The sequence below is a fragment of the Mizuhopecten yessoensis genome, unplaced genomic scaffold (genome assembly GCF_002113885.1).
Source record: "Mizuhopecten yessoensis strain PY_sf001 unplaced genomic scaffold, ASM211388v2 scaffold2929, whole genome shotgun sequence".
NCBI lineage: Eukaryota > Metazoa > Mollusca > Bivalvia > Pectinida > Pectinidae > Mizuhopecten > Mizuhopecten yessoensis.
The window spans coordinates 249,464-277,326 of NW_018404790.1; the positions used below are offsets into that span (position 1 = coordinate 249,464).

Here is a 27,863-nt window from a genome sequence, read left to right on the forward strand (position 1 = left end):
TAATTGTATTACTGTTAAGTTTATTTACAGCTTTGTGCACTTTATATATATAAATATGAAATAAAAAAAATAAACTTCCTGATCTTATCTATTTTACAAAAATTATGAGACAAGTTTTATCAGCTTATATTACTTAATCACTCTTGTTGGCTCTAATTGAATCAAGTGCACAGGAAGTCTTAATGTGGAGGAATCCGGAGTACCAGAAGTCACATGAGCAGGCAGGTGACCAAATACGTTTTCACGTCTGATTGGGGAACTTGATGCTAGACATCTTAATAAAAGGACAGTGTGCTGTTTACATTGCCACCCGACAACTCATGAACTATTTGACTAGGTCACATGACGTTCTATTAGGTAAGATCATGTGACACTATTAGACTACAGTTTACATAACACGAAGACTTTGTCACATGACACTTTGAGACTAGGTCACATCATACTGATAGTCAAAGTCAATGACACCTTAGGGAGAAAATATGTGACACTTTTGGGAAACATCAGATGTGACCCTTAGTTAATTTGTCATAATTAAGACACCGTTGGACAAATTCATGTGGCACTCTTTGGAACACATATGTCATGAGATTTTGTTGAATGAAGTCGTTAAGTCAACAACAGATGTAATCCTTTGGACTTTGTCACAGACCACTGTTGTTCAGCATTTGTTGTGAAACTTCAAACATGTCACATTATTTGAACAAAGTTGTGTAACTCTGTCAATGGACCATAAATCATGATAATTTTGGTCAATAGCGTCATGTGACACTGTTAGAAACAATCAGATGTAATCTCTGGACCCCGTCATATGACACTGCTGTAGAAGTCATACAACTACATCTAAGATAATTTCATGCGATAATAATGGGTAGAGTCATGTGACACGATTGAAACATGTCATGTGACGCTATTAGAACATGTCATGTGACACTGTTTGACAACATCCACATCGTGCATCAGTACTGCACAATTAGACATGATCATGTGGCATGATTTGGCGAGATGAAGTGTTACTGTAGTCTGAGGTCTATTTTCCGCTGCGTTCTGCAATAACCCGACACTATTAATCGTTACTACCATGATGTGTTTTGTTACTTGACATCACAAGACAGTACGCAGTGGGGCACTAACTTAACACAATACTGGAAATGTTAAAAGAGTGCGTGTTCGGTCAGAAAATTGAAAGAGAAGTGAAGCTGAATTTCGGAAACTCCATCTATTATCCCAAAGAGGAAAAAACATTAAACTGTTTTGTATGGAAGCAGTCAATATAGTTGAAAAGTTTTTATAATCAGTTTTCGTCAGCATATCTTTATCTCGCTCCGTGCTGATGAGTTTTCAACACCCAAACCATGCTAGCTATGTGTCCGCCCCCTAAACTCACTGGATGGTAAGCTCCATGCTGATGCTATTGTTAGATTGTAGACTATTTCTATTAAAGAATTACCTATACACTAAACGTCTCCCTTTTATATCTGCATAATTGCTGCTGTGGAAATGAGAATTTTTGTTTCCTGTTAAATGATCTGGGTATACGAACGTTAATAACAGACCAGTAAGCCGTCAAACGTTCATGTGAACCACCAGTACAACATTTAACTTACTCTTTATAGGTAATTTTATTTTCTCTAGGTTTGCAATGCTAAATTTCATGGATTTTTCCTGTACCTCGCAGTTAGCCATGTAAGTTAGGAGACAATTGACTCTGACACGCATCCTGTGTCTGTACCGCCCTTACAGCTTCTCGGTCAGGTACCATGTGATGTAAGGTTATTAGGGCTGATGGTATAAGTGTTTATAGTTCTTTATATGCTGGAAATTTCTTACATTGCATCACTGATTAGTAGTTCACATAGTGTGATAAACGTCCTTAAAACAATCAACTACCACTTTTCTGTTTCTTTACTCATCTTTCCCTTTCATAACAAACCAATCAAATTACTCTGGGGCTGTGTAAATTATAAGTGTATAATAATCATCACCTCCCTGATATTATACAATTATGGACTTCTAATGAGGTCGATCCATGATTAACAAACCTTGCCTGAGATATTTTCATAATGACTGATGGTCGAGGTAAATCATAGAACTAACTTAATTATTATCTCTCTGACATTATACAACAACTATAGACTTCTGATGAGGTCTATCAATAATTTACAGACCTTAGCTAAGCTATTTTCATTGAGACTGATCGCTGATGAAAATTATTTAGACATTTTCTAATCACAACCTCCCTAATATCATACAGTTATGGACTTTTGATAACGTAAGGTCTATCTGTGATTTACAGACCTTCATTGTCTAAGCTATTTTCATCTTTCAGTTATTTGTAAAATGTAAAACCTACCAAGGAAGTTCCGTCAAACGTCTGATGTTTTATTGTTAAATATTGCAGTAAGTAATCAATTCTTTACAAGTATATACCTGAGTATAGACATCCCACACTTCTGATTAAATTATGCTCATTAAACTAGCAGCAATTTAGAGCATGTACAGCCAGTTTACAAATTATATTTTCAATTTCTTGGACTGTTTCCTATTTTTCTTCTTCAATGTGGAACTATTTCTTGGGGCACTGCAGGATTGAAAGGCAGACGTCCAATCAATCATTTTCTCCCTACATCTCCACGACAACGCAAAACGTTCCATCCAGCAAATGCTTCATCCTGCAGGCTCTAACAGCGTGTTGTTTGCTCCAAACCCCAGCAACACTACACTACATTATCCAATAATGAGGATACATATATACCAACCACAACAGTTTACAATTTCATCACCGACATCACGAAAACACATTTAATTCAATTTCCACACGAAACTAGACTAATATTTTAGTCTGAAATAAGACCTACAAATTCTCTAGCCCTCAGCTGAAGTGACAAGATTTATATGGACGGCCAGGATAAATGTTCTCGCTTTTGTAGAAAATTCGTAGGAATTGCCAAAAAGATGTATTTAGTGTACCCTTTCGTCTGGTACAACAGACAATATAGGGGTATGTTTAACCACAGGGGACTCCTCAGGGGATATATCAAGCTTATCAAAATTTGGTATCTTTGATATAACCTTTTATTTTTATGCTCTACTGGCTTTGTAAGGTACGGAAGCCTATACATGTTATCTTGAATTTTTTTCTTATCTCGTTATAACAAGATAGCTATCTCCTTATAACAGGATAGCTTATCTCGTTATAACAAGATAACTTATCTCGTTATAACAAGATAGCTTATCTCGTTATAACAAGTTACAACAAAAAACACACGTTGATTGAAATATAAGGTTTGAATCTTGCTTTGGTCGATTTCATGAGGTGACGATAAGGGGTGGTCTTGAAACAAATTCAACATGAACTGCTTCGCAGTTCATTTAATTTGTTTCAAGCCCAACTCAATTCGTCACCCCATGAAATCGAACAATTTTTTTCTTCTATGCAGTCCCATTCCGTTCAGGCACCTTTTCAAATGACGTAATGTGATACGTATACCATGCTTTTCTGAAAGAAAGCGTATTATTTCAGCATAAGCCATGCCAAGCATGAAATGCGTCTCTATAAGTGTTCTGTGAGTCTCCATGCTCTTTGTTACAGTCGCATGCCCGCGCATGCTTTATCTCGTGCGCAAGATATAATTAATTTGCTCGCACGACATAATTATCTCATGTGCACGACATATTAACTCGTTATAACGAGATAAGCTATCTCGTTATAACGTGTCAAAAATGGAAAATTTCTCATAAGAAATGAAATTTCACACATTTTTCTGCTTAATTCTTAAATAAAAAGAACAATTCTTCATTGAAATAGTGTAATATTCGGTATCAAAATAACAGTTGAAATCCGTTGCACACGATGATGATATAATTTTATAGTAATTATGCCATTTAAATGCTCTAGGAGGAATTGTATTACTGCACCTTTAACACCCACACAGGTGTAAGTCAAGGAGGTCCCATTTATCATCAAATGGATTCTGAAAATAACTGTTCCTGTTTTAAGCTTCCTATACCCATACCTTTTTGGATTTATCTTGTTTTGAAATTCCAAGTGGAGGCCGACGCTTATATTAAATCTCCATAGGCATTGACCCTTGAAGTGTTTAAGGACGTTTATTAGTAGAACTTTCAAATCTAGGTATATTCATGAAAATAAAAATTAAAAAAATATTTATACATACTGTATTTGCCATAATTAGCACCCTTCCCTTATAAGTGTCCTTCACTTTTTCTGCACTTATAGGATATTTAAGTGCCCCCCTTCCCCTGAAACACCTCCTATGTTCTGGCCGTCTCCGGTTAACGAAACATATTACTTTAATACACTTTATATCACACATTAGTGTAAGTCTCGTAATCTTACAAGTCCATTTCTGGTGTTTTGGAAAAAGATGAGAACAATTTTGGAATTTTCCCGGGATTGATTTTGACAGTTATATCACCCCTATAGCAACAGCAATAACCTTTATTTTCTTATCTTTCACTTCATTCAATATTTCATGCACCCTGGGCGCTTATCACAGCAAATATGGTACAGTATCCTAGTGTCTAAACTTTTACATGTTTTATTGTGCGGGAAGGAGTTAGGAAATTTCTTTATTAAAAAAAACGACTGGTGCTTCATATTGCATATACAGAATAGGTAAAACATCACAAATAAAGAATAAATTATTGTTATCAGAATTTGTAATCAGAAACAGTTTTTTGGGTCAAATGGTTGATATGTGCCAAAGAACAAACAAAGAATTAGGAAACATGAGAAACTTAATTCATACTTTTGTAAGAGCTACTTGGGAATCAATAAATAAAAGACTTGCCAAAATATACAGGAAGTGTTTTTTAAACAAAAAAATATAAAACGCATTTTATCTTTGAGGAACAAGCACTAGCAAACCACAGGATCTGAAATCCTCACCAACATTTACCAGAGAACAGGCATGATGTAGAAGATGCCTGGATTCTGGGCCAATTCTCTGTGTGAAAACTCTGCCATTAATATTTCTTTCTTCCCAAATCTTGGATTGTTGACAAAGACCAAAGACATATCATGCACATTTTGTGATCAGAATTGTCAAAGTCGGACAATAAATTGTACAGTTAGCGTTGGCATCACAGTTTGAGGCCTGACACATGCCTGTTTCCTGGCCAGTACACACCCAGTAGGGCACCATACAGCCATGTACTGACAATCTAGACAATCTAGAAGGGGATACCATGGGAACAGAGAATGCCAATCTAGAAAGGGATACCACGGAAACAGGGACTGCCAATCTAGTTGGGGATAGATACCATGGGAATAGGGACGGACAATCTAGTAGAGTATACAATGGGAACATGGACAGACAATCTAGTAGAGGATACAATGGGAACAAAGACAGAGAACAAGGACAGACAATATAGTACAGGATACAATGGGAATAAGGACAGACAATCTAGTAAAGGATACAATGGGAACAGGGACCGACAATCTAGTAGGGTAACCATGGCAACAGGGACAGACAATCTAATAGGGTATACAATGGGAACAAGGAAAGACAATCTAGTAAGGGATACAATGGGAACAGAGTATACAATGGGAACATGGACAGTCAATCTAGTAGAGGATAGAATGGGAACAGGGACAGGCAATCTAGTAAGGGATACCATGGGAACAAGGACAGACAAACTAGAAGAGTATACAATGGGAACAACGACAGACAATCTAGTAGAGTATACAATGAGACAATCTAGTACAGGATACAATGGGAACAAGGACAGACAATCTAATAGGGTATACAATGGGAACAAGGACAGACAATCTAGTAAGGGATACCATGGGAACAAGGACAGACAATCTAGTAGAGTATACAATGGTAACAAGGACAGACAATCTAGTACAGGATACAATGGGTACAAGGACAGACAATCTAGTACAGGATACAATGGGAACAAGGACAGACAATCTAGAAGAGTATACAATGGGAACAAGGACAGACAATCTAGTACAGGATACAATGGGAACGAGGACAGACAATCTAGTACAGGATAAAATGGGAACAAGGACAGACAATCTAGTGGAGGATACAATGGGAACAAGGACAGAAAATCTAGAGAGGGATACTCTAGAAGAGTATACAATGGGAACAAGCACAGACAATCTAGTACAGGATACAATGTGAACAAGGACAGACAATCTAGAAGAGGATACAATGGGAACAGGGACAGATAATCTAGTAGAGAATACAAAGAAAACAAGGACAGACAATCTAGTAGAGGATATGCATGGGAACATGGACAGACAATCTAGTAGAGGATACAATGGGACCAAGGACAGACAATCTAGAGAGGGATACCATGGGAACAGGGACAGGCAATCAGGTAGAGGATACAATGGGAACAGGGACAGACAATATAGTAGAGGATACAATGGGAACAGGGCCAGACAATATAGTAGAGGCTACAATGGGAACAAGGACAGACAATCTGGAGAGGGATACCATGGGAACAGGGACAGACAATCTAGAAAAGAATACAAAGAAAACAAGGACAGACAATCTAGTAGAGGACATGCATGGGAACAGGGACAGACAATCTAGAAAAGAATACAAAGAAAACAAGGACAGACAATCTAGTAGAGTATACAATGAGACAATCTAGTACAGGATACAATGTGAACAAGGACAGACAATCTAGAAGAGGATACAATGGGAACAGGGACAGACAATCTAGAAAAGAATACAAAGAAAACAAGGACAGACAATCTAGTAGAGGATATGCATGGGAACAGGGACAGACAATCTAGTAAGGGATACAATGGGAATAAGGACAGACAATCTAGTAGAGGATACAATGGGAACAGGGACAGATAATCTAGTAGAGAATTCAAAGAAAACAAGGACAGACAACCTAGTAGAGGATATGCATGGGAACAGGGACAGACAATCTAGTAGAGGCAGGGACAGACAATCTAGTAAGGGAAACAATGGGAATAAGGACAGACAATCTAGTAGAGGATATGCATGGGAACAGGGACAGACAATCTAGAAGAGGATACAATGGGAACAAGGACAGACAATCTAGTAGAGGATACAATGGGAACAAGGACAGACAATCTAGAGAGAACTACCATGGGAACAGGGACAGACAATCTAGTAAGGGATACCATGGGAACAGGGACAAACAATCTAGGAGAGGATACAATGGGAACAGGGACAGACAATCTAGTAGGGTAACCATGGAAACAGGGACAGGAAATATAGTAGAGGATACAATGGGAACAGGGACAGACACTCTAGAGAGGGATACCATGGGAACAGGGACAGGCAATCAGGTAGAGGATACAATGGGAACAGGGACAGACAATCTAGTAGAGTATACAATGGGAACAAGGACAGACAATCTAGTAGAGGATACAATGGGAACAAGGACAGACAATCTAGTAGAGGATACAATGGGAACAAGGACAGACAATCTAGTAGAGGATACAATGGGAACAGGGACAGACAATCTAGTAGGGTAACCATGGGAACAGGGACACACAATCTAGTAAGGGATACGATGGGAACAGGGACAGACAATCTAGTAGAGTATACAATGGGAACAAGGACAGACAATCTAGTAGAGTATACAATGGGAACAAGGACAGACAATCTAGTTGAGGATACAATGGGAATAAGGACAGACAATCTTGTAGAGGATACAATGGGAACAAGGACAGACAATCTAGAGAGGGATACCATGGGAACAGGGACAGACAATCAAGTAGAGGATACAATGGGAACAGGGACAGACAATCTAGTAGAGTATACAATGGGAACAAGGACAGACAATCTAGTAGAGGATACAATGGGAACAAGGACAGACAATCTAGTTGAGGATACAATGGGAATAAGGACAGACAATCTTGTAGAGGATACAATGGGAACAAGGACAGACAATCTAGAGAGGGATACCATGGGAACAGGGACAGACAATCTAGTAGAGGATACAATGGGAACAGGGACAGACAATCTAGTAGAGGATACAATGGGAACAAGGAAAGACAATCTAGTAGGGGATACAATGGGAACAGGGACAGACAATATAGTAAGGGATACCATGGGAACAGGGACAGACAATCTAGTAGATGATACCATGGGACCAGGGACAGACAATCTAGAAGAGGATACAATGAGAACAGGGACAGACAATCTAGTAGAGGATACAATGGGAACAAGGACAGACAATCTTGTAAGGGATACCATGGAAACAGGGACAGACAATCTAGTAGAGGATACACTGGGAACAAGGACAGACAATCTAGTAGAGGATACAATGGGAACAAGGACAGACAAACTAGTAGAGGATACAATGGAAAGAGGGACAGCAATCTAGTAGAGGATACAATGGGAACAAGGACAGGCAATCTAGAAGAGGATACACTCAAAACAGGGACAGACAATCTAGTAGAGAATACAATGGGAACAAGGACAGAGAATCTAGTAGAGTATACAATGGGAACAAGGACAGGCAATCTAGGAGAGGATACAATGGGAACAGGGACAGACAATCTAGTAGAGGATACCATGGGAACAGGGACAAACAATCTAGTAGAGGATACAATGGGAACAGGGACAGACAATCTAGTAAGAGATACCATAGGAACAGGGAGAGACAATCTAGTAGAGGATACAATGGGAACAGGGACAGACAATCTAGTAAGGGATACCATGGGAACAGGGACAGAGAGTCTTGTAGAGGATACAATGGAAACAGGGACAGACAATCTAGTAGGCTGGGTAACAATGGGAACAGGGACAGATAATCTAGTAGGGTAACCATGGGAACAGGGAAAGACAATCTAGTAAGGGATACCATGGGAACAGGGACACACAATCTAGTAAGGGATACGATGGGAACAGGGACAGACAATCTAGTAGGGTGGATAACCATGGGAACAGGGACAGACAATCTAGTAAGGGATACCATGGGAACAGGGACACACAATCTATAAGAGGATACAATGGGAACAGGGACAGACAATCTAGTAAGGGATACCATGGGAACAGGGACAGAGAGTCTTGTAGAGGATACAATGGAAACAGGGACAGACAATCTAGTAGGCTGGGTAACCATGGGAACAGGGACAGATAATCTAGTAGGGTAACCATGGGAACAGGGAAAGACAATCTAGTAAGGGATACCATGGGAACAGGGACACACAATCTAGAAGAGGATACAATGGGAACAGGGACAGACAATCTAGTAGGGGATACCAAGGGAACAGGGACAGACAATCTAGTAGGGTGGGTAACCATGGGAACAGGGACACACAATCTAGTAGGGGATACCATGGGAACAGGGACACACAATCTAGAAGAGGATACAATGGGAACAAAGACAGACAATCTAGTAAGGGATACAATGGGAACAGGGACAGACAATCTAGTAGAGGATACAATGGGAACAGGGACAGACAATCTAGTAGTGTGGGTAACCATGGAAACAGGGACAGGCAATCTAGTAGGGGATATGCATGGGAACAGGGACACACAATCTAGAAGAGGATACAATGGGAACAGGGACAGACAATCTAGTAAGGGATACCATGGGAACAGGGACACACAATCTAGTAAGGGATACGATGGGAACAGGGACACACAATCTAGTAGGGTGGATAACCATCGGAACAGGGACAGACAATCTAGTGAGGGATTCCATGGGAACAGGGACAGACAATCTAGTAGAGGATACAATGGGAACAGGGACAGACAATCTAGTAGGTTGGGTAACCATGGGAACAGGGACACACGATCTAGTAGGAGATACCATGGGAACAGGGACACACAATCTAGTAAGGGATACGATGGGAACAGGGACACAAAGACAATCTAGTAAGGGATACCATGGGAACCGGGACAATCTAGTAGGTTGGGTAACCATGGGAACAGGGACACACGATCTAGTAGGGGATACCATGGGAACAGGGACACACAATCTAGAAGAGGATACAATGGGAACAGGGACAGACAATCTAGTAGAGGATACAATGGGAACAGGGACAGACAATCTAGTAGGGTAACCATGGGAACAGGGAAAGACAAATAGTAGGGGATACCATGGGAACAGGGACAGAAAATCTAGTAGAGGATACAATGTGAACAAGGACAGACAATCTAGTAGGGTAACCATGGGAACAGGGACAGACAATCTAGTAGGGTAACCACGTGAACAAGGACAGACAATCTAGTAGGGTAACCATGGGAACAGGGAAAGACAATCTAGTAAGGGATACCATGGGAACCGGGACACACAATCTAGTGAGAGGGATACCATGGGAACAGGGACAGAAAATCCAGTAGTGGATACCATGGGAACAGGGACAAACAATCTAGTAGAGGATACAATGGGAACAGGGACAGACAATCTAGTAGTGGATACAATGGGAACAGGGACAGACAATGTAGTAGAGGATACCATGGGAACAGGGACACACGATCTAGTAGGGGATACCATGGGAACAGGGACAAACAATCTAGTAGAGGATACAATGGGAACAGGGACAGACAATGTAGTAGAGGATACCATGGGAACAGGGACAGAAAATCCAGTAGTGGATACCATGGGAACAGGGACAGACAAACTAGTAGAGAATACAATGGGAACAGGGACAGACAATCTAGTAGATGATACAATGGGAACAAGGACAGGCAATCTAGTAGGGTAACCATGGGAATAGGGACAGGAAATATAGTAGGGTTACCATAGGAACAGGGACAATGCAGGGAATATCATGGGGTCAGAGTTAGAAAATCTATTACAAGATATCAATAGGGCTAGGGCTGAGGGGTTATTGTGGGGTCAGACTCGCTGAAAATGTTTTACCACCCACTAATCTCCATATAGTCTGCTGTATAAATATTTAATAGACATGTTTTCAACCAATTCTGTGAGAATTGAAATGTTTTGCATCATAGTAGCAGTTCCACAGTGTACCAATATTTACTTTGACACAAACTTTATAGAGAATCTAATTACGAATCATGTTAGATGTTCCATTAGATGAAATAAACAATGCAGAGTTCAGCTGCTGTAAACAATGACACCACAATAAGACCACTTCTAGCACTTTTAGGCAAGATTGAAGAGAAAGTCCATGGATCTGTTTGGTGGACACGCCTGAGGAAATGCACAGCAGGTATTCAACGTATTAAGACTTTTCTATGGGTTTGATAAGAGTAAGTAAACCGAGCTATTTTAATGGTGCTGACAGAAGCATACACAAGCATTAATGAATGAAATTATTATTTTTAACCAAAGAAATTCTATGAGTAAAATATCGCTCAATATCTCACTCCAAACTCCCACTCCAAAATCACACTCAAAACTCCCACTCAAAAATCCCACTCCAAACTCCCACTCAATATCCCACTCTAAAATCCCACTCTAAACTCCCATTCAAAACTCCCACTCAAAAATCACACTCGAAACTCCCACTCAATATCCCACTCAAAAATCCCACTCCAAACTCCCACTCAAAAATCCCACTCCAAACCCATCACAGCAATGCCATATTGGGATCTTTGTGACATGACACAAAACCTGACTAAGCGTGACAACCTGACAAAGCATGACAACCTGACACACGGTTATGTCAGCCTGTTGGACAGCTGACCATCGGTCTGTTACCAGTACAACAATGATCTGGGAGTACCAGGCTCCATAAACAGATATCCTATACTGCAACCAATGACCTGGAAACTTGAATTCATTACTTTCCATTCAATTCCATTAGTTGTATATGAATGTCACTTGGTGATAAAACAGATATTACTGATATAAAGATAGACCGTTAAAAACCATCCCTCTGATAGCATCAACAAGCCTGACTGCCCCCGGCACAGCCCACTGCAGGCACCCAACAGTAGCAAATAAAACAAAGGTCTGTCAATACATCTCCAGCAGAATAATGAACAGCTTGTCAGCAGCTAGCACTGTAACACTAATGATAGTTAATTGAAACACAGTAATTAGGGGTTAAAAGTAGGATTTTTGGTTTTCAATTTAACAAGAGTGGGAGGAACTATGACTCGTTACAAGGCAGAACGGATCTATATTTTGAGCTAAGGAGCCCATATATGGAATATTTGAAGAGAAGATATGTTTGTGTTACAATCATGGAGGAAGGGGGAGGGAACATGTACATTTTGCTGGATATTGAAATATTGATAAAGAAGATGAGGAAATGCTTTTAAAGAGATTTGGTTTAAGCCCTGTAGGTCAAGCATTAGTTTTGGGAGGATGTAATTGTCAACAGCGCCTGCAGGGATGACTTTCAAAATAATTGAAACATATGGCATGTAAAATGGTCATGAAAGTTAAGAGGCTGGAAGGTAAAACCCTTCGTTTCTGCCAAATAGAGCATCAGTCACAGAACTCTACTGTCGGTTGTAGAATGCTACCAACAGTCTTAAAATTATTGCTGTGGAAACGCTTTAAACTGCAAAAATGTACTTACCAATGCAGCAGAATCTATAGTCACCGAGAAACAAATTACCGAATTTAATTATATATTTTTTTTTAATTTAAAATTTAAAATTAATCATCTTTACATCCGCCACTATCTTGTTAAATGAATTTTGTCCCTTTATTGTTGCTGAAATAGCATTCTAAATTACACTTTGAAAGTTAATTACAAGCTAAAATATCAATTTAAATTTTGTGAAGATGCAACACAGTATGTAATCAATTTCAAAGCATTTTCCTTAGATTCCTCCAAAAAAAATAACTTTCTTGAAAATTATTAAAAAAACAAAAATCTGTTGTTAATCAATATAAAAAGTAGCAGTCTTGATTAAGGTAAGCTGCATATGTTTTGTTGAAGGTTTGAAAGAGAAACAGGGAACCCGACGCAGTTATCAAGGAAATATTTAGCCTTCTTTTCAAGCTGCAAAACAGTTGCTTTGCAAATCAAGATAACTTTGTGGCTGATTAACAGACGTTCGTACCGCATTCTGTGGAACACATCAAAAACATGTGCTCGAATGATTTCCAGATATAATCCATTTTTGATGTAAAATCATATTCGTGTATCTTGCCCCCCTCCCCAACAGAGGTGTAGGGAGTGAGGTAGTAGGGGAGGGGGGGATCTGAGAACAGACTGCACATCTCACCCGGGTGTTGGGGCAACAGCAACGAAGCTTATTGCTACCATACTACAATATGTGTTATTCACATGCATTTCACAGGCTTGTCAACAGCTGTTGATTCAGACACAGGTTATCTACTTGCCAAGCACATACACCTGGTTAGTCTAGATCTACTACATAGGTTTTATTTGAATTTTCACTGAAGATCTGGACGTACAATAAGCTTTATACAACCTTCAATACAGCAAAGATATCAAAACAGCTGAAAACAGCAGAATCAGAAGTTCAGACGGTAATATATCAAAAAAGAACACATGCATGTGAAAATTTCAAGAACATCAGAGAGTAAAAATTCAAAAAATGGATAGTCAGTCAAAGGGAGAATAGCAACAGGAGTTAAGAATTGAAGAATATTTTTAACTGCAAAATATTTTTTCTCAAACATTTGGGTTGTACAGTGAAAAAAAATGCTCAGAATTAGACAAGATGAATTTCGAGATATAGCAACTTTACAGATATTTTTCTACTAATTTGATATTTTGTCTACCTCAGCAGTAATCACAAGGAAAATGTCAGACTCAGTGCTTTTTCTACCTAAATTTCACATCAGCCTATTCCTACACTATGTACATGAACTGGGAAAATGCAGCATAATTTTTACTGAGATTAGGAAGATGTTCTTATTTGTTTTCTTCATTTTGTAAAAACTAAGCACTTTCTTCTTGCTAGGGGAATTCTGTATATTCCGCTGTTAAAGTTTACAAACTAATCACAGATTCAGAAACATTGAACTTATTGGCTTTGCATATAGATATGATGCAAATCAATTAAACCTTGCACCCCTATAAAACTTTAGTAGACTCTACCATGCATTGATATGGATGAGTCAATTATGGTCTACAGTGGTGAATGGGTAAGGCTACTAGTGAAAGATATAGTGACCACTGACCAGACAGTCTGACCGACTGACCGACCCTGATGGAGTGAGGGTAGGATTTACGATGCTCAGTAAAACCCTAAAGGGTCAGGTCCGTATTCCACACCTAGACAACCTAATGGTCCCTAATCGACACGGTGGGCCAGACACTGCTATTAGGCACCAGTACCTATGGGAAACGCTAAATTGAGTGGTAAAACAATACTAGGATACATAAATATGAAATGTTTCTCATGGTGAAGATCTAACAGTTTCGAGATTTCTGTAGACTAACAAATCAATCAGATGTACTGCGAAAAGGAGACGTTTCAGACATGAAAATAAGATACTGTTATGATGTGAGTTAATAAATTCCCAATTGAAGTGAGTTTTCAGACTCTGAAAATTGATCCCTGGATTCATGCTTTTCCTTCGGGTCTCACAAACTTTTTGAAGACCAGCTATATCACTTAGTAATGGGACTCATCAAAATTTCCTGATGAGTTTTTCAGTAATATTTCACTGTTAGAAAGAGAATTTGTTTTTTTTTCCTTATCAAAAAGGTTCTTCTTCTTCCCTAATTACCACAGTGAAATTAAATTCCAAAGATAAATTGCAAGAATAAAATAAAAACAGTTTACTACTTAACATGGGCCCATCATCAGTCATTTAGATAATGATTTTCACCTGCCAGGCTTCGTATACTGATTACTGTAGGCTGTGTTTGACTCTGGTACTGGTACAGGGATCCTTAATGTGACAGATTCTGGTACAGGGATCCTTAATTTACTTAGTTTTGATATATACCCTAAAACAATCATAAAACCTCATACTATAGTATTGTTTGTATTTTCAGCCATCTTAAATCTAAAATGTACCCTTTATGTAAATTGGCCGTGTGTTTGACCTTTAAATAGCTACAGTGACCTTGGTCTTGACCTCCAGGAACCCTGAAATACGAATTTATCAGAGGTATTCTTGTACTTGTCCCTTGTATAAACTTTGATGAAGAAAATCTGTTTAGAAATGAAATAGGTTCATGCAACACCAATGAATCGGGATGGAAGAGACGGGACAGACCAGGGTAACAATGATGCACCCATCCCACAAAATGGCAGGGGCATAAAATAATGGAATATCTATGGAAACCAATCCTTAAACTTCTATCACACATAAATAAGGAACCATAGCTTCATAATATATCTCAAGTTACTGGACTTAATTTAAATAAATTTTGACATAAAATAAAAAAAAATAAAAAAAATGTTTATCTAATTACCTACGATGCACTACGACTTTTACGCAACAATAATTGCTGGTTTCCCGTTCTTAAATATTTGACTTTCAAAGAAAATATGACTCTTTATGTAATCCACCATTACATAAACCTAAACTTTGTACCTGTTCCTATCTATGTTAATGTTTGCATTACCTGCGCATATAAAAAAACATTTACGATCCTTATTCATGTTAATGAAATACACAATTTAAGGATTTATCTAAGCATCCGGACTTGTTAGAATAGTAAGGCACACGAGTGCGCTGTAGTCTGCCAATTCGTAACTTCTGCGATGAGTGATATAAATAACCTTATCTGCTTGGATACGAAAACATACATGACATCAATATGCCAAAAACAACTTTCGAATGTTTAAGATAGATTTATTGTGTTGGAGCTATAAACCCCTTGAGAGGAGAAGGATTTTATTTACTTCATCCGGTATAATTTACCAAAATTTCCAGTGCTGTGCAGTTCTTGCCTAAAAGGTCAAATCTAACTGGTATTTCTGTATGATTATGTAGCAAAACAAATGTTGAAACGCACATGTTTGTAACTAAAATTACCATCCTTATAGATTATACTGATTAAATCACATTTTACAATCGTCTGACTTATCAATTAAGGATCCTCAGCCCATATTGCAGTCAAAACACAAAAGAGTTCCTTTGTAGTTAATCAATAATCATACATACCATATCCTCCACTTTGTTTTTATTTTAGTGTAAATGTAGTGGGAATGGGCCAAAGATTTACTGTCCACCAGATAGCGCAGCTGGTAAGAGTAGCTTAATTGTGATCAGAGGTAATTGGTTTGAATCTCTGAGTCATTCCCTATTGTATTTTCACTCTCAGAACACTGATGTTGATTTTTTTTTTTTCATCGTCAGTTTTCATAAAAGTTCTGCAAGATATGGATTCCTTTTCAGAAATGATTTATTAAAGCTATTTTCATCCTATTAAAAAAAATTCCAATTCATAGTTACAGTTTTTGGCAATGGTATGGGGATCTTAAAGTAAATTTATTAAAGCACAGGCATGCAACTAATTTATTGTATCCCAGAACTGTATATGAAAATGGTTAGTCTGTAGGGTGATTCAGTTTGTTTTCAGGAAGTTTAAATTACCTGAAAAAATGGCTGAGCTAGAGTGACCATTATTGGTTTTTACAAAGACTGGTGGCAAAGGAAGGGACTTTGATATCTAGAATATTATAGTTACATGGACTTGTGCACACAGCAAGTGTAGAATGATCGAGGGCCTAGCAGCCAGGATTAGACGTTATTGGGGATTTCCTGGACTTGAACGTACTTTAACAAAGGAAGTAGAGGATGCCGGGGACAGAATGTTATCGGGTGTTACATGAACTTGTACACGGGTCCCTTCCCAACATTCTCTGTCATCAACGTAATTTTCATGTCCCAAAATGACGTAATTTGTATGCCCCCATGACATCATTTCGCATTGAGTACAACTTTTCCTCATTAGCTGTGATAGTGCCAGCCCATCATGCCCATTCTTAACTCCATTAAAATCAATGCCCTCATAAACAAATTTCAGAACCTCCATTTTTAATTCACTTTTGCCTGTCATGCTCTTACTAATTAACCCTAGTTGTTTCCACCCAGCTCTGCAGCTAGTTATCAGAGGGCACGCACAGATCCTTACAACATTTGGCTCCTGTAATTTGAATCTGTATTCTAAATGTCTGTTTGTTTTTGCCACATTTGATTATCAATCTGCAATACATCTTCAAATTGAGGTAAAAATGGTTGATGGATGTTTTGGGTGATCGAATGGTGCAGTGAATTGCGCACTCAACTTTCACCGAGAAAGCAAGGGTTGGATTCCCCAATAGGATGTAAGAAGGTGTATACTCTGGGTACTCTGGTCCTAACCCACTCCCCTTCCCCCTCCCGACAGTAAGACCCTAACTGCATGCTTCCATCTAGACTAACAAGAGTGATAAACATAAGTTGGAAAATCTTGTTTCATAATTGTAGTCAGACAAATAAATGAAGTTTATGTAGTTGCTGATAAATTTATTGCATTTAGTTCCTGTTATTGAGCGTAATTAAAGCCTCTTTGATGGTACAGCCAACATCTACACCTAATTACAAATTAAGAAATCTGTTATTCCCTTTAGACATTCGCTTGAAAGATTGCTTTCATACTTCCTATTACTGTAATTATAGTGTGTCAGCCATTTTGTATTTGGTAAGTGAACTGAGAAACATCTGTTTCTTACAAGGATGTACAACCCAATCATTCGAAAAACCGATTTATTCTAAAAACGAATATTTTTTGGTTAAAATCAGTTAATACTTATTTCCCATGTAATAACCATGATAATAATTAACATCAAACATTAATTTTGATTTAAATTGAAAAACTTTCTTAAAACACAATATTTGAAGATGTCAAACTACTTGTGAATGGTGCAAGCAGCAGACTGCAGTTCACAATTTGTCAACCATGGATGTTCGTCAAATATATCTCCATCTTTGCATAACACAGAGGTATAATGAACGGTTATGGAAGATTAAAATCAATCAGAACAACACAATAACAAAAGGCCCAAGGGGCCTGTATCACACACCTGGTTTTGTTGACAAAATACAACAGAATTGGAAAATATTTATTCTTTAAAATATTTAAAATTTCTTACCTTGAATATCAGTGCAAGGGGAGAGTTACAATGGACAATCTGTCATTGACCTTTCACAGATCATTTTCCAAAACAGTATAGGTGTATACCTTTGAGCTCTTAAAAGTTTGGAAAGGGTGTGATTAGCAATGATGAAGTTATGGGGTAAAATTCAGCCAATCATATTTAAGAATTTAAACTTCAATGACCTTGATTGATCTTTGACAGAAAATCTGTCGGCACCCAACACTAGCAGGGCTAGAAAATTATAAAGGTAGCCTCTAGTCTGAGACTAGTGAAATCTCCAGCTGGGCAAGTGGTTCTAAAAAATGCTAGCCCAACTGACAAGTCAAATTTGATATTACAGTTTATCATTTCCAGGTTGGTGGAATTCGCATATTGATTCTAGTAAAATAGGAATCTAGTAACCTGATACGACTCATGTTTTTTAGATGAATTTCTAGCCCTGCATTGGGTAAATAGGATGTATAAAAATAACCCTCTGATACACGTGGAAATTAAATCCCTCTATGAATATATACATGTACAAAAAAATAAGAAACAGAATTCTTGTCAGTTTCAGCATACAGTTTACCACAAAACAGCATGTGAAATAGACCAGAAAATTGGGAACAGCATTTCTGTAGTGCACCTGCAGGGGTAAACCAGGATGGGTTGTCTATATATATATAATAGTCTAACTCTGTAAGATCTGGCATGGGCTGTGGTTCACTATGGTCAAATAGTTACTTTCTACATGGTAGGGTTTACAGTAGAGACAGGTCAGTTACAGTTTAATTATAACAAATTTTAGCTTTAGTGACACTGAATAATTGAAAATATGAACTAATTGATTTCATATAGACTATATATATAGTGTAATTATGACCTTCCTACTTGTCTATAAAAAACAAAAGTGACTGCATAGACAGAAAGTTGAATGACATGGCAAATTATAGTGCCAAAATTCTGATACACTCCTGTGTTCTGACACAAAATTTGTAAAGCTATGAATGAAGCCCTTTTTTCTTTAAATTTTAAGTATGTACATGTACACACTACAATGTACAATGCCAGAGATTCAAAGACTTATCTCCATAATACTTTTTAATTAACATTCACACAATTTATCATCATTTTAGTAACATGAACAGCTCACAGATTTCATATTTGAGATAACACTGCCTATTTTGAGTTAAGCCATTCTTTATATTAAAGCTGTATAGACAAATTTTCCATTTTTTTTCATAAAAGAACAAAGTCATGTTATTTACCACTGTTTTATAGCATGCCCTACCCAAAAGTGAATATGTAAATATTGAAATGGTTTCGGTAGGGATTCTACAGACAATGGTAGCCAATATAAGTACATGTAATACATGCTGTAGTAACATGTATATCAGCTAGTCCTGTAAAAGTACACCTCATACCGTAAGTCAATATCTATAATTGCCTAGATCTGTCGGCACACTGGCTTGCCTCCCTTATCATCACTTCCCTGACAGATAGACAGCCACTTGTCCACTTACAGATAAGGACTTGATCATAGGTAATTTGTGTTACATTATTACAGCTGAGCAGGAGACAGACAGATGTTATAGAAATGGCTTCTCACAAGGGAACCAGACTCACACAAGTATATGTTACCCTGATTGAGTTGTAGACACAACATACAATGCAATTGTCTACAACCTCAATTTGTTCTTTGATAACAAACACCTTTCTCTTTCCTGTTCATAGTGTGTTCTCTGAGACATAGTAGAGTGAAGTGCAGTAACACTGTTACTTTGTATACTTACCTCTCTAGGTAACTTTAGAGTAGCACTGTAATCTCTGAGCTGTACCTCTAGGTATAGTAACACTTTCACCTCTGGCCTCACTAGGTATAGTAACACTTTCACCTCTGGCCTCTCTAGGCATAGTAACACTCACCTCTGGCCTCTCTAGGTATAGTAACACTTTCATCCTGGCCTCTCTAGGTATAGTAACACTTTCACCTCTGACCTCTCTAGGTATAGTAACACTGTCACCTCTGACCTCTCTAGGTATAGTAACTCTTTCACCTCTGGCCTCTCTAGGTATAGTAACACTGTCACCTCTGGCCTCTCTAGGTATAGTCACACTTTCACCTCTGACCTCTCTAGGTATAGTAACACTGTCACCTCTGGCCTCTCTAGGTATAGTCACACTTTCACCTCTGACCTCTCTAGGTATAGTAACACTGTCACCTCAGGCCTCTCTAGGTATAGTAACACTGTCACCTCTAGATCTTTTCACCTCTGGCCTCTCTAGGTATAGTAACACTGTCCCCTCTAGATCTGGCCTCTCTAGGTATAGTAACACTCCCCTCTGGCCTCTCTAGGTATAGTAACACTGTCACATTTACCTCTGGCCTCTCTAGGTATAATAACGCTCACCTCTGGCCTCTCTAGGTATAGTAACACTTTTACCTCTGGCCTCTCTAGGTATAGTAAAACTGTCACCTCTGGCCTCTCTAGGTATAGTAACACTGTCTCCTCTGGCCTCTCTAGGTATAGTAACACTTTCATCTCTGGCCTCTCTAGCTATAGTGACACATTCACCTCTGGCCTCTCTAGGTATAGTACCCCTTTCCCCTCTGGCCTCTCTAGGTATAGTAACACTTTCCCCTCTAGATCTGGCCTCTCTAGGTATAGTAACACTCACCTCTGGCCTCTCTAGGTATAGTAACACTGTCCCCTCTAGATCTGGCCTCTCTAGGTATAGTAACACTCCCCTCTGGCCTCTCTAGGTATAGTAACACTGTCACATTTACCTCTGGCCTCTCTAGGTATAATAACCCTCACCTCTGGCCTCTCTAGGTATAGTAACACTGTCCCCTCTAGATCTGGCCTCTCTAGGTATAGTAACACTCACCTCTGGCCTCTCTAGGTATAGTAACACTTTTACCTCTGGCCTCTCTAGGTATAGTAAAACTGTCACCTCTGGCCTCTCTAGGTATAGTAACACTTTTACCTCTGGCCTCTCTAGGTATAGTAAAACTGTCACCTCTGGCCTCTCTAGGTATAGTAACACTGTCTCCTCTGGCCTCTCTAGGTATAGTAACACTTTCACCTCTGACCTCTCTAGGTATAATAACACTTTCACCTCTGGCCTCTCTAGGTATAATAACACTGTCACCTCTGACCTCTCTAGGTATAGTAACTCTTTCACCTCTGGCCTCTCTAGGTATAGTAACACTTTCCCCTCTAGATCTGGCCTCTCTAGGTATAGTAACACTTTCACCTCTGACCTCTCTAGGTATAATAACACTTTCACCTCTGGCCTCTCTAGGTATAATAACACTTTCACCTCTGACCTCTCTAGGTATAGTAACACTTTCACCTCTAGCTTCTCTAGGTATAGTAACACTTTCACCTCTGGCCTCTCTAGGCATAGTAACACTCACCTCTGGCCTCTCTAGGTATAGTAACACTGTCCCCTCTAGATCTGGCCTCTCTAGGTATAGTAACACTTTCACCTCTAGCTTCTCTAGGTATAGTAACACTTTCACCTCTGGCCTCTCGAGGTATAGTAACACTTTCACCTCTGGCCTCTCTAGGTATAATAACACTGTCACCTCTGACCTCTCTAGGTATAGTAACACTTTCATCTCTGGCCTCTCTAGGTATAGTGACACATTTACCTCTGGCCTCTCTAGGTATAATAACACTCACCTCTGGCCTCTCTAGGTATAGTAACACTGTCACCTCTGACCTCTCTAGGGATAGTAACACTTTCACCTCTGGCCTCTCTAGGTATGGTAACACTTTCACCTCTGGCCTCTCTAGGAGGTATAGTAACACTTTCACTTCTAGATCTGGCCTCTCTAGGTATAGTAACACTATCACCTCTGGCCTCTCTAGGTATAGTAACCCTTTCACCTCTGGCCTCTCTAGGTATATTAACACTTTCACCTCTGGCCTCTCTAGGTATAATAACACTAACCTCTGGCCTCTCTAGGTATAGTAACCCTTTCACCTCTGGCCTCTCTAGGTATAGCAACACTTTCACCTCTGACCTCTCTAGGTATAATAACACTCACCTCTGGCCTCTCTAGGTATAGTAACCCTTTCACCTCTGGCCTCTCTAGGTATAATAACCCTCACCTCTGGCCTCTCTAGGTATAGTAACCCTTTCGCCTCTGGCCTCTCTAGGTATAGTAACCCTTTCGCCTCTGGCCTCTCTAGGTATAGTAACCCTTTCACCTCTGGCCTCTCTAGGTATAGTCACACTTTCACCTCTGGCCTCTCTAGGTATGGTAACACTTTCACCTCTGGCCTCTCTAGGCATATTAACACTTTGACTTCTGGCCTCTCTAGGTATAGTTCTCTAGGTATAGTAACACTTTCACTTCTAGATCTGGCCTCTCTAGGTATAGTAACTCTCACCTCTGGCCTCTCTAGGTATAGTAACCCTTTCACCTCTGGCCTCTCTAGGTATAGCAACACTTTCACCTCTGACCTCTCTCGGTATAGTAACACTTTCACCTCTGGCCACTCTAGGTATAGTAACACTGTCACCTCAGGCCTCTCTAGGTATAGTAACACTTTCCCCTCTGGCCTCTCTAGGTATAGTACCCCTTTCATCTCTGGCCTCTCTAGGTATAGTAACACTATCACCTCTGGCCTCTCTAGGTATAGTAACCCTTTCACCTCTGGCCTCTCTAGGTATAGCAACACTTTCACCTCTGACCTCTCTCGGTATAGTAACACTTTCACCTCTGGCCTCTCTAGGTATGGTAACACTTTCACCTCTGGCCTCTCTAGGCATAGTAACACTTTCATCTCTGGCCTCTCTAGGCCTCTCTAGGTATAGTAACACTTTCCCCTCTGACCTCTCTAGGTATAATAACACTCACCTCTGGCCTCTCTAGGTATAGTAACCCTTTCGCCTCTGGCCTCTCTAGGTATAGTAACATTTTCACCTCTGGCCTCTCTAGGTATAGTCACACTTTCACCTCTGACCTCTCTAGGTATAGTACTCTAGGTATAGTAATACTGTCACCTCTGGCCTCTCTAGGTATAGTAACCCTTTCACCTCTGGCCTCTCTAGGTATAGCAACACTTTCACCTCTGACCTCTCTAGGTATAATAACACTTTCACCTCTAGCCTCTCTAGGTATAGTAACACTTTCACTTCTAGATCTGGCCTCTCTAGGTATAGTAACTCTCACCTCTGGCCTCTCTAGGTATAATAACGCTCACCTCTGGCCTCTCTAGGTATAGTAACCCTTTCGCCTCTGGCCTCTCTAGGTATAGTAACACATTTCCCTCTGGCCTCTCTAGGTATAATAACACTCACCTCTGGCCTCTCTAGGTATAGTAACCCTTTCACCTCTGGCCTCTCTAGGTATAATAACGCTCACCTCTGGCCTCTCTAGGTATAGTAACCCTTTCACCTCTGGCCTCTCTAGGTATAATAACCCTCACCTCTGGCCTCTCTAGGTATAGTAACACTGTCACCTCTGGCCTCTCTAAGTATAGTAACACTGTCACCTCTAACCTCTCTAGGTATAGTAACACTTTCACCTCTGGCCTCTCTAGGTATATTAACACTTTGACTTCTGGCCTCTCTAGGTATAGTAATACTGTCACCTCTGGCCTCTCTAGGTATAGTAACACTTTCATCTCTGGCCACTCTAGGTATAGTAACACTGTCACCTCTGGCCTACTTTCACCTCTGACCTCTCTAGGTAGAGTAACACTGTCACCTTTGGCCTCTCTAGGTATAGTAACACTTTCGCCTCTAGATCTGGCCTCTCTAGGTATAGTAACATTTTCACCTCTGGCCTCTCTAGGTATAATAACACTTTCACCTCTGACCTCTCTGGGTATAGTACCCCTGTCACCTCTGGCCTCTCTAGGTATGGTAACACTTTCACCTCTGGCCTCTCCAGGCATAGTAACACTTTCACCTCTGACCTCTCTGGGTATAGTACCCCTGTCACCTCTGGCCTCTCTAGGTAAAGTAACACTTTCACCTCTGCCCTCTCTAGGTATATATACTAACATTACCACCTCTGCCCCCTCTTGGTATATAGTAACACTAGCTAGGCATAGTAACACTCACCTCTGGCCTCTCTAGGTATAGTACCCCTTTCATCTCTGGCCTCTCTAGGTATAGTGACACATTCACCTCTGGCCTCTCTAGGTATATTAACACTTTCACCTCTGACCTCTCTATGGCCTCTCTAGGTATAGTAACACGTTCACCTCTGGCCTCTCTAGGTATAGTTACACTGTCACCTCTGGCGTCTCTGGGTATAGTAACACTTTCACCTCTGGGCTCTCTAGGTATAGTCACACTTTCACCTCTGACCTCTCTAGGTCTAGGTATAGTAACACTGTCACCTTTGGCCTCTCTAGGTATAGTAACACTGACACCTCTGGCCTCTCTAGGTATAGTACCCCTTTCATCTCTGGCCTCTCTAGGTATAGAAACACTTTCACCTCTGACCTTTACCTCTTGGTATAGTAACAGTCACCTAGGTATAGTAACACTTTCACCTCTAGATCTGGCCTCTCTAGGTATAGTAACACCTTCACCTCTGGCCTCTCTAGGTAAAGTAACACTTTCACCGCTGACCTCTCTAGGTATATATAGTAACATTATCACCTCTGACCTCTCTTGGTATACTGTCACCTCTGGCATCTCTAGGTATAGTAACACTTTCACATCTGGCCTCTCTAGGTATAGTAACACGGTCACCTCTGGCCTCTCTAGGTATAGCAACACTTTCACCTCTGGCCTCTCTAGGTCTAGTAACACTGTCACCTCTGGCCTCTCTGAGTATAGTAACACTGTCACCTCTAACCTCTCTAGGTATGTATAGTAACACTGTCACCTCTGGCCTACTTTCACCTCTGACCTCTCTAGGTAGAGTAACACTGTCACCTTTGGCCTCTCTAGGTATAGTAACACTCTCACCTCTGGCCTCTCTAGGTATAGGCACACTTTCACCTCTGGCCTCTCAAGGTATAGTAACACTTTCACCTCTGGGCTCTCTAGGTATAGTCACACTTTCACCTCTGACCTCTCTAGGGATAGTACCCCTGTCACCTCTGGCCTCTCTAGGTAAAGTGACACTTTCACCTCTGGCCTCTCTAGGTCTAGTAACACTGTCACCTCTGGCCTCTCTAAGTATAGTAACACTGTCCCCTCTAACCTCTCTAGGTATAGTAACACTTTCACATCTGGCCTCTCTAGGTATAGTAACATTTTCACCTCTGGCCTCTCTAGGTATGGTAACACTTTCACCTCTGGCCTCTCTAGGACCTCTGGCCTCTCTAGGTATAGTACCCCTTTCATCTCTGGCCTCTCTAGGTATAGTAACTCTTTCACCTCTGGCCTCTTTAGGTATAGTCACACTATCACCTCTGGCCTCTCTAGGTATACTTACACTGTCACCTCTGGACTCTCTGGGTATAGTAACACTTTCACCTCTGACCTCTCTGGGTATAGTACCCCTGTCACCTCTGGCCTCTCTAGGTATGGTAACACTTTCACCTCTGGCCTCTCCAGGCATAGTAACACTTTCACCTCTGACCTCTCTGGGTATAGTACCCCTGTCACCTCTGGCCTCTCTAGGTAAAGTGACACTTTCACCTCTGGCCTCTCTAGGACCTCTGGCCTCTCTAGGTATAGTACCCCTGTCACCTCTGACCTCTCTAGGTATAGAAACACTTAGGTATAGTAACACTTTCACCTCTAGCCTCTCTAGGTATAGTAACCCTTTCGCCTCTGGCCTCTCTAGGTATAGTAATACTGTCACGTCTGGCCTCTCTAGGTATAGTAACACGGTCACCTCTGGCCTCTCTAGGTATAGTAACACTTTCACCTCTGACCTCTCTAGGTATAGTACCCCTGTCACCTCTGGCCTCTCTAGGTATAGTAACACTTTCACCTCTGGCCTCTCTAGGTAAAGTAACACTTTCACCTCTGACCTCTCTAGGTATATATAGTAACATTATCACCTCTGACCTCTCTTGGTATATAGTAACACTAGCTATTACCTCGTACCTCTCTCAGTAAAGTAACACTGTAACCTCTGACATCACTCTGACCCCTCTAGGTACAGAAACACTTTCACCACTGACCTCTCTAGGTATTATAAGTAACCCTGTCACCTCTGACCTCTCTAGGTATAGAAACACTTTCACCTCTGACCTTTACCTCTTGGTATAGTAACAGTCACAGTTGACCTTTATAGGTACAGAAACATGTCACCCCTGACCTCTCTTGGTACAGTAACACTGTCACCTCTGACCTTTCTAGGCACAGTAATGCTGTCACCTCTGACCTCTCTAGGTAGAGAAAATGCACTTCTGACCTGTACCTGTGGGTACAGTAACACTGTCACCTCTGACCTTTATCTCTTGGTATAGTCACAGTCACATTTGACCTTTATAGGTACAGTAACATGTCACCCCTGACCTCTCTTGGTACAGTAACACTGTCACCTCTGACGCTTGTCTTTTGTGTGGATGTACAATATTTACACTGCCAATATTAATGTGAAGCTTAGAGTTTCCAATGTAATTTAGATATCATATTACTACCACCACAGGACCCACATAGAGGCTTAGTTGTAGCAATTTAACTTATGTATGGAAGCCCAGTGGTAGAAATTGACTGTCTGGTACATACCTTTGGAGGACAAGGAACAGTATTCCGGATGTGGGATGGTCCAAGATTTCCATCACCATTGAAACACTCTTCTACTGTAAGGTTAAAAATACGTTCAGTTTCGGCCATGTTGTATCCACAGACAGCGGAAGGTCCATCCAGGTCGAACTCATTATTCTCAAACACTACGTAAAGTTTCCTGGTCGACTCATCATAGTAAGCACCTCTAGCAAAGTCGTACTGGGGTTGACAAGTGAGCTCGATTTCTGTGTACGAACTGAAATATTTATCACTTTGACAAATCCGAATTATTTTGGTAACAAACATATATTCAATGGCTGACTTGTATTGGCGTGCAATGAAGTACACAAATCCTCCGTATGGGAAGCCGTATAGGAATTCGACAGGAATATCCAATCGCACTTCAGGTAAGATACTTATCTTGGTGCCACCCAACGAATCGACGTACGAAAAATCAAGGGTCTCAAGATTTCTACTACTAATGTGAGGAACTAGGGCACGATATTTTTTGTTTCCAAGGTTACTGTAGGAAGCTCCAATGTACAAGGCATTCTTACCCTCGACACCTGGAGCGATGAAAACAAGACTAGATTTTACCGGGTTATTCGGGACGGACGGTTTAAACAATTCTTTCACAATCCAAGAAATGTTTTGCAGTTGGCGAATTTGGCACGTTCCATGAAAAAGACTTATGCATGAAATAAGAGTATTATCCTTGTAATCAATTGCAATCCCTTCTGAGAAGCTGTTCGTTGATTTCTTTGTGTCATTGCATGGTAACATCGGCGGAGGACAGTGTGGGTTGTCTACCCTTGGTCCAATAGCGACCTTTGTAAATGAGCTGAGATCTGGTGAAAAACGATACAACGCATTCGTAGCACCAACGAAAACATCCCCAGAATTTTTGTCCACTTTTAAGTTTTGTAGAGTGGTGTCTTTATGCAAATCCCGGAATGTATGAACGATGTGCATGGCCGTGACCGTCTGCACCAGACACAACAAGCACACTAGTGTCTTTGACAACGGCATGGCTTCCATTGTCTTCATCTAGCTCCAACCTGAAATGTAAAACAGAAGTTAATGCTTGAAATATCTGTCATTCACATTTAGTATTTTCATATCTCTAGATTGATAGCAAAACAAGACCACATCAGTATAAATCCCTGCTGTCTAGTTTTACTTCTGCATGGCTTCATGATATATATATACCACTCATTTAGTGAAATGTCAAGTCTTCAGCGACCTCACAATACA

General features: G+C 40.2%; 1 protein-coding gene across 3 annotated transcripts in view; it reads right to left on the reverse strand.

The window, feature by feature from the left end:
- The window catches only part of LOC110446687 (plexin-A4-like), a 116,788-nt gene that overhangs the window by 48,804 nt on the left and 40,121 nt on the right, over positions 1-27,863 (reverse strand). For all 3 annotated transcript variants that reach the window (XM_021491965.1, XM_021491963.1, XM_021491964.1), the window contains exon 2: positions 26,610-27,667. In XM_021491965.1, coding sequence (XP_021347640.1) covers positions 26,610-27,656 — 1,047 coding nt within the window. In that variant the 5' untranslated portion in view covers positions 27,657-27,667. The remainder of the gene's footprint in view (positions 1-26,609; positions 27,668-27,863) is intronic.